Consider the following 9,504-nt stretch of genomic DNA (forward strand, 5'->3'; position numbering starts at 1 on the left):
ATTGTATGTTAATTAATGGTAATTTTTAAAAAATCGAGAGATTTATATAGATCAGATATCAGAATGCAAAACATACAAATTTTTAGCTAATGTCACTAAAAATTTTTAATACTCTTATATTATAAAATTAGCGAATGCATATATCTTTTTAATACTGGAACTAAGCATGTTTTTGTAATAATTATCGATCTTTTATTTTTTTAATTTTGTTAATTTTTATTTTGTTTTTTTTTGTTTTTTTTTTTTTTTGTTTTTTTTGTTTTGTTTTTTTGTTATACGTCAAAACGCAATTCATTTTTATTAATTCGTAAGTCGTATGCGTTATTACTTTATTACTTTATAGCTCTTATACTCAATATATACCATTACTTTGCATTTCTCATCTCTTGGAGGTATAACAATACATACGTAAATGCCAACTATATAAGAAGGTAAACTTGGTTTAAAAAAAAAAAAAAAAAAAATTTAATAAAAAACAGACTATGGAAACTATGGAAGAAATCCATGTAATATTAATCAATATAAATGATGTGCGTTTGTGTGTGTGTATGGGTGTGGTGGGTGCGCACACGGGCCTGTTTAATAGTGAATTATGGAATTAAGAATTATCATAGAAATATAAATGACTAAAATATTAAAATATCGGGAAGATTATCGAAATAAAATATTAACATTTATCCATTTCAATACAAGCAGCTCGAGATAATGAATTTTTAGAGAAAAAATATTGAACATCTATTTATTGAGTGATATAATCATATTATCAGTGGTAACCAAAATTGTAAGGATATTTTACCAAATGATATTTACTAATTATAAATTTTAAAGTTGTAATCGTTTTTGAAAATTACAATTATTCGAGTTCATTATGATAATGGTAAATGCTATACTATTCATATTATGAAAAAGAAAATCTTATTCTAGTGAAATTTCCCTTCCCTATCACTGTTTAAGGAATTAAAGATTTCCGTCGATTTCATATACATGAAAAATTGCGGCAATTGAAAAAGTTTCTATAATTTCAAAATAAACATATAAATATTTAACAGAAAAGCTTTTGATGTTTAATCGATTTTCTACACAATTGTTCGCTAGTCATTAAAAAAATATGTACTTCTATGACAAATCGATATGATAAAAAATAATGATTTTTCGACACATACAGTTGTTCGTGCTTATTTTGAAAATGATAAAATTAAAAATAAAATTTCTCGAATATATATATATATATATATATAGTGAAATTGCGCTTTCGTGGATAAGTAAGGCAAAGTTTTGGTCGTTTCGAATTCCCGCGAATTATATTGATTATACGTATTCATTTTCTTTCTAGCCTTTCTCTTTACACATTTATCGTATTTAAAAATGTCACATTATGTTAAACGACTATACTTAGAAAATAGTTTTTTTTTTTTTTTTTTTTTGCATTTTCGTATTGTGAAACTGTAGATTACGTATTTCTATAATTACCCAACTAAGTAATGCAAACTATAAAGACGCTCGGAACTCTCTAGGCCCGTAAAACATATCGCAAAAATTAGAAACTTGCGGTAGTTAGAAATTATGCAAATTTTGCCATAAAACACGGTGCCGCGCGAATGAATTTTTTTCCTTGCACGGAATTGCAAAGCTTTTAACAATAATTAAGCTTTAAGAAGACGGAATTTGTAAGCGACATAAAGATCGGCGAAAAGTAATTGCTGAAAAAGTTCTTAGTAAACGATAGTGCAATGTAACGAATTTATCCACAGGTTAGAAATTAAATAACACAATATATAATGAAACTATTCGCTCGCGTCCATTTGCCTCTGGGCGCCAACGATCGTATCACCAAATTTCGCAAACAGCCTCGTAATTCCCCATCCCTCCCCGTCCAATAAGCATCGTAGTGCATCGAAAGAAGCTCGCGAGTCGAGGAGTTCCGGGCCCTGGGCAAATGCCGTGGATATCGACGCTTCGCTCGTCGACTGATAACCTCGATGACGATGGGCTGCGATTGTGTATCCAGGTGGAGTCCGGTAATCGACTCCCGAAATGCCAATGGTTCGGCCGTCGGTCCGCTCCCTCGCTGCTCCATCGCTGCTCCCTCGCTGCTCCCTCGCTACTCCCTCGCTACTCCCTCGCGCCCGTTGCCCACGGATTACTGGGACTTGTAACTGTCCTTGTTCTGATAGCCCTGAACGTAGCCGGACTGGTCGGGTAGGTCCTTCCTGCCAGCTATGCCCCGACCCTTGCCCATCTCGTCGAAGCGCTGCTTATGCGAGCCCGTGTACTTGGAGACGTCGGTTAGCCTGTCGACCGTAGACGCCGCCTTTCCACCCTGTTTCTCGGCACATTCAATTCATTATTAATCAGCTGCGGTCGATGCCGGGGCGTTTGAGCGGGGAGATCGTGTGGTCGCCGGGGATGGATTAAGGATGGGAGGAGTGAGGGGGGATAGGCACTCGGCCCTTCCACGATAAGACAGTTTTACCGTCTGACACGCGCTAAAGGGCGCTATACCGTATTTTGTTTACTTTGTCCCTTGCGTGTCTGGGGGTTGGATTAAGGGCAAGTGAAATGGGCTATGTAGTCGGGTCGGATTCAGAGGTTCAGTCGTCGAAAGATATTTTCTGCACTTGGAATTGCGATTATGAATTATAGCTCATTGATGTCTCGACACTTTGTATATTGGCAATTGGTTTGAGTCCAGGCTTAATTATGAAAGAAAATTATTATATTCCAACGGAATTACGAAAATTATGCTTTTTTTTCATTAGAAATATAAGTTTTGTTATTATGATGATTATTGAATTGTAATTGTATAACTATCTTAATATTATGAATATTGAGCGGCGCTTCTGTTTGCACCGCACAAAATTTGATGGAATTTTTAAGTAAAACGATCGATTCGAGAGCGTTACTTTTTTATTATTTTTTTTTTATTATTATTATTATTATTATTATTCATTAATTAATGGAACTTGATATCAACTTGCTTATCAAATATTTATAATAAAAACATTAGCTAATTAAATATCATATAATTAAATTTTGTTTGCGAAAATTACTATTTTATTGCAATAATGTCGCTACTCTATTGTCAATGCATAAGATACGAAAAAGATAAAATGCTAGCGATCATAGATACTTAAGGAAAAAATTTAATATTGATACGATTATGTCGCTATCGCTTTATTGCGATATTATCTAAAGCATTCCTTTCCTACACATATATCAACAATAATCCGGGAAAGTCTTATATATATTCTCATATAACATTTAGGTGTTTAAGAATTATTCTATTATTATTTTTGAAATTATTATGGACCAGAAATATGTAAGTTTGTCAAATTTTACTCAAGCATAAAAACACTTTTATAAATGAAAATTTAAAACACTTCCATAACTAGCAAACATTATACTTTGAATAAAGAGTCTTTCATAATTTTATATTCTTAATATTATATTTTGATTTTTTTCATCCTGGTTTATAAATTATTATTAAGAATGTCTTAGAACGACTGTGTATTTATTTTTACACCTACAATATATGTATATATATATATATACACATAATTTGTTTTCTTTCAATCGTATAAGTATTAAGAATACTTATTAATTATGCAAATGCGAATGAATTACACAATTAAAAATATCGTTCAAAAAATTAAATTACAGTGAATACCAAGCATTGATTATTTATAAAATATTTTCGAATATTATCTTTTAATGCAAATTTATAAATTTTCATGATTAACTGTGTACATCAATTAAATCGCCAAAAATATCAAACAATAACTAAAAGAATAATTAGGTCAGCGATTAAAGGAGCATTTTTTTTCCAAATGTTTTCAAGCAAATTTTGAAATAAGAGAGAATATTAAAGTTAAAATTTTTCTTTTTAATATTTGATCTGACGCCTGTTCGTATAAATTCGTAAACTCTATTTAAAGCCTTTTACAATTTACTTTTTATAATATTACATTATTTTACATAAATTTCAATTACAAACCTAAGACAAATATTTTATAATAATGAATTTTCAAACATAATATATATTTTTATTTTTATTTCTCAGAAGAATAAATAGTAAAATTATAATATACATGTGTGCGTGCGTGCGTGCGTGCGTGCGTGCGTGTGTGTGTGTGTGTATATATATATATATATATATATATATATATATAAAGACAGTATTGTTATTTTTGAGACAAAATTTTATTTTCACAATTATTAAATATTTTCAAAGAATGTTAAAAATACGTATTATTTAATTTTCTATACGAAATAGAATGCGTATTTCATTATTAGTTGTACTTTTATCTTGAATTATAACGAAATGTTTGTTGTAATATAAAATTTTCATATGCTTCGGTATAATTCACAATCAATTGCGAAGTGCATAATATAACCATATACCATACCATTATAATTTCAATAATTTATCATTTCAATTAATAATGAAAAAATTATGGGAATAAAATAATTACAAATGATTAATGTTAGTTAATAATAGTACATACCATAGAAGATCCAGTGACTCCCGGTGGACCACAGTTTGCCATTAAATTTTTTATATTAACTATCTCGACTTTCTTACTTTTAGCCAAATCATCTAGGAATGCTTTGTATTGTTCGATGCCCAGTTTCATCGATCTGTTATTAAAAATGGGATTATTAGTTTCATGAAATCATATACAATATTGATAACATTTAGATTTGTATTCAATTATTATGACTTTAATCAGTTTTAATGAATATATGCTTTGATATTGACTATTTTAATTTCCGTTCTTGAAATTTACAAATCAAATTTATAAAATTAAACTGTTCGAAGAATTCTATTTGCTTAGTTGTTTATCAATGATCTTAGGTAATTTTTTATAACGATCAATTGAATACGCAAATATTGAAATACGATACTTTACAATGTTATATAATCGATGAAATATCATTCGTCTCTTTATAATATATTTTATAGTAACAGATTAATAATATCGATTGGCTTTTATATTAACGTTTATCCAATGATATCGTTACTTATAAAAATAAAAAATACGAAATTTTAAGTTTTGTTGGAAAAAATATTTTGTTTTTTCTTTTAAATTCTAATTTTAATGACAAGCGCACGGACAATAAATTATCTACGTATATTTTATTAAATAGATTGAAAATGAAATTTTCAAGTAAAATATTGCACATTTTGCATAAAATGAAAAAATATTATTCAATTAAAACACTCAAATATTGCTGGATATGTGATAAAGCTATGGACACGTTGCAATTGGCATAGGTCTTTTCATAAATAATATCTTTAGTTTTTAATTGTTAGTCAATTCATTCATAATTAACGATATGTATTATGTAATTGTATGTTTTACAAAATGTTAACATGTTTTCAAATATTAACGGAGTTTGGTGATTAATGTTTGCTACCAAACGAAAATGAAACTTTAACATGTAGTTTCCATCAAAGTCACGCCTTGATAACTTTAATAATAATTATTCTACCAATGAAAATAGTAGTAATAACTACAACTCTTATGAAATTATAAAATATAACTTTAAATATTACAAAAATAAAATATAACTTTATGATGCTTTCTCTCCTTATAATTGAAACAGACATAAAGCGACAGTGTAATATATTTTTAATTTTAAAATACATACAAGAAGTGTGTATATAAATAATGTTTGTGAAGTATGTAATAAATATATGTTCAATTGGCGAAAATTTGAGACTAAATTTATCATTTTAAATAAAATAAGAAACTACATGGCACTGATTTCGACTATTTGAACCAAAAAGAATTATTTAGTCGGCTTTGTGAATTCCAATTCCATTCCAATTATGCTATAAGCAATTGCGTACCTTCTAAGGATAATCGATACATAATAACTTTTGCATGTAACCATCATATCAGTCTAAAAAAAAAAAAAAAAAAAAAAAAAATTTTTTTTTTTTTTTTTATTTATTAACACGAATTAAAATTAACGAGGTTAGCTTCGTTTTTCAATATCATCTGCCCTTTACAAGCACCTACAATAAATCGAAACTTTGTTATTTTTAATATCACTGACCTGCCTCTTGTGATTTTTTCTTCCTTAATATCTTTAGCATTATTATGATTATCTTATTAGCATCGAATGGTATTTAATATAAAACGAATGCAATAATTTATTAGATAAAATGTTTTGGTATGTAAATTCGAACGTCGAAATAATGGGCCACACATCGTTTAATGCAACATTCATAGTCCACTTCCTTACGGCTTGTTGAATTTAATTAATTTAATTAGATCTTAATTTTTTATTTCGTCATAAGCAGAATACTTAAAGCGTATTAAAATGTAAGCTCATCATATAAGAATAATAAACACTCGGAGTGGCGTGAGAATCGGCATTTCGAGTATTACGATCTTACATTTACGCGAATGCGCCTCTAATTCTGTAACTCGATAATTAATGAAAAATTAATTAAGCAAATTATCCGGCTCGAACGTTCTGTAGTGAAATGTAGCACCAGGCAGCGGTTTATAAGGAAAGGACCCACGGGCCCCAAGCCTCACGTACTTTTGCTTCTTGAAGTAGATGCCCGTGTCTGTGGTGGTGATCTTCTTGCCGTCGATGACCTTGGCCTGCTTCATCCACTTGTCGCTCTGGCTGAGGGTGATGAGCTTGCCGTCGCTCTTGGTGTCGCCGAACTTGGAGAAGGCCTTGAAGCTCGCTATGAAGGTGCCGACGCCTCCGGTCGCCGGGCACGAAGGGCTCGCACTACTCGAGCGCTGCCCATCGCCCTCGCCGATCTTCAGGTTCGCCACGTCGTTGGCGAGGCTCTTCGTGCCGTCCGCCTCCATGGCTAGATTTATCGATCGCTTGCTTACCTACGGACCGACGACTTTTCATTTCATTATAGCGGCCATTTACGAGATCTGCTAAATCTCACGCCAACGACTTTCGGGATACATTTGCCTAAGGCCGCCGATAATTATGAATCGTGCAATTATGCGAGCACGTGAAAGCGATGAGCGGATTGAGAAATTTTGCAGACGGCATATATTATATATATATAGCGAGAGAGAGAAATTAATATTTGACTTGGATTTTCCTCGTTCTATGCCGATTATGTGTTAAGACACCGATATAAAATGAGCCTTTAATTTACGTTAATTTTTCCTTGCCCCCCCCCCCCTCCTCCTCCTCCTCCCTTTGTTTACAATCACTGAAAAAGGAATAAATTTTGCATTGACATTAATTTAAATATAACTAAGAAAAATAATTTTTTCAATTTTCGTACACATGAATGGTAATTATTCCTTTTATTCGTAGAGTTAATTTAATGCCGTAATCGGTTGAATTAGGAATGTAAAGTTAACGTGTAAATAAAATTTCAGCCAGTGAATCACTTTAAAACTAACTATTTTTCTCCATGATGCAATGCTTGACGGGACTAATAGAATTATTTGCTTAGTAGTAAGTTATTGTCGTCTACGGCAACAATCCTCCAATGACGAATGTGCCACTGACGGTGGAAAATAATTTTATTCCAAAGTATGAATTGTATAAAAATAATCTTGTGATAATTTAAAATCAACGACATATATTTATCATATATTGCACATGTTTATCTGAATAGTTTAAAGGAAAAGAGATTTAATAATAAAACCATTATTCATTCGCAATAATTGAAATGATAATGAGTAAAAGGACTATAAATTTGAACGCTCCAAAACATGAATATTTAAAAATATATAAATATATAAATACATATGTGTGTGTGTGTGTGTGTGTGTGCGCGCGCGCGCGCGTGTGTATATATATATATATATATATATATATATATATATGTTCATATACATGCGCTCGTACACTTAATCGACTTTATCTTTCATTAGATTTAGACAGCTGTTGTTGCGTGCCGACGTTATATAAATTACGTAGAACTTTAATATCGCATTTGTTATCGAAAATCGCATAGCGCGTGAAACGAAAAGGTCGAAATACGAGTAAAATAGGCCGTAGCGAGGGCTCGAAATTACGTGCCAAAGTCCAAATGAGCAAATGCAAGTTAAATAAATAGGATACGCGCGATTAATACGTACACGAACGAACGACCAACTGCCTATACCAAACATCGATTCGTTTTTAAATCCGAGATGGGTTTTGGAAAGGGCGGATGGTCGTAGAAGTAGAGAATATACCGAATGCTCGGTGACATGGAAAGGCGAGGATTAGTCGCGTTAGGACGGAAGCACGTGCGTTATAACGCGAATTCAAGCTGCTTACGTTTCATCTTTCCGCAAGACTTTTCCCACATCATTGCGGATCGTCGGCAATTATTAAAAAAGCTCTCTGGGGCTGGATTTTTCGCCTCGCCATCCGTATGGTCCGCGACGCGTAAGAGTACTTATTCTTTATTCTTTTTTCGTTCGTTCGTTCGTTCGTTCGTTCGTTCGTTCGTTCGTTTCCCTCGCGAAAAACCTTGACATTTGCCATCGTCGACATCCATCATCGAAGCATCCTAATGTCAAAGTAATTTATCCCATTGACGTCGGTAGAGACACCAAGCACATACTGAAAATTATCATGAATCTTACAACAGTTTATGAGCGTAGGAGGGCGAGCCGTTGCTTAGAACATTGTAATATTACACGCAATGCCGTGCGATGATGACTATAATACCAGAAAAGAGCCGTGGACTGGACTACGTGGAAAACCGACTGCCACCACAATAGAAACGAGAGCACCGCACAATTTTCACTGATGTGTGCACAAACGTGGAAAGGCGCGTTATCTCGCGACGCGCTCGGACAACACGGAGGCGCTAATACGCGACAGCAGGAAACGTCGCTTCTAGTCGCCTCGCGATTCGCGGCAGCGTCACCGCGATGGAGCCTAAAAATAGAGATTACCGCGACGCGTTATCGCCTCTCGCATCGTCGACGACGACATCGAAGCGACGCTACCGCGCGCCGAGTCACCCTTTCCCCTTCCTTCTATTCGCCGGACGACCGAGCCCACTACCACCAGGAACCTCGCCTGGAATCCACGAACTCCGGGGCTCCTCACCTCCTGGACCTCGACGCGGGGGACGCGGCCTCGTACGCTCTCGGACAGCCTCCGGGAAGTGGTGCGGCCGCGCACACATGTGTGGGAACTGCGCGAGCGAAAATCTCGGGCTGAGAGCGCAGGTCCTCTATCGATCGGCCCGACGGCCGCCTATCAAGGGGAGTATGTGACGTCGGGCGGGCGGAAGGCCGGAGGAGGGGTTGCTTTTGGCGGAAAAGCTCGCCACCGTCCCAATCCTCGGACTCCACACCCACCTCCCGTCACCCGTCACCAGTCAACCGTCACCCGACACCCGACACCCGACACCCGACACCCGACATCTGTCTGGCGGTGTCGAGTATTTGACTCGCGCGCGCGCGCGCGCCACCACCCACGAGCTCCACTCGCGAAACTAACGAGATCCGGCTCCTTTCTGCGTACAGGCGTATCGTAGAGGTCTACGAAATCCGGGGA

General features: G+C 34.5%; 1 protein-coding gene across 1 annotated transcript; it reads right to left on the reverse strand.

Annotated features, from left to right (window-relative positions):
* Positions 1-2,098: 2,098 nt before the first annotated feature.
* On the reverse strand, positions 2,099-8,370 carry ringer (tubulin polymerization-promoting protein ringmaker). Its single transcript, XM_011502222.1, has 4 exons — positions 8,269-8,370; positions 6,556-6,866; positions 4,506-4,638; positions 2,099-2,320 (listed from the first exon to the last, which is right to left on the reverse strand). The coding sequence occupies exons 2-4, from the start codon at positions 6,837-6,839 to the stop codon at positions 2,141-2,143; spliced, it is 597 nt and encodes a 198-aa protein (XP_011500524.1). The 5' UTR covers positions 6,840-6,866; positions 8,269-8,370; the 3' UTR covers positions 2,099-2,140.
* Between the last annotated feature and the right edge of the window lie 1,134 nt (positions 8,371-9,504).

This window comes from Ceratosolen solmsi, unplaced genomic scaffold (genome assembly GCF_000503995.2).
Source record: "Ceratosolen solmsi marchali unplaced genomic scaffold, CerSol_1.0 scaffold31, whole genome shotgun sequence".
In the NCBI taxonomy this organism is placed as follows: Eukaryota; Metazoa; Arthropoda; class Insecta; order Hymenoptera; family Agaonidae; genus Ceratosolen; species Ceratosolen solmsi.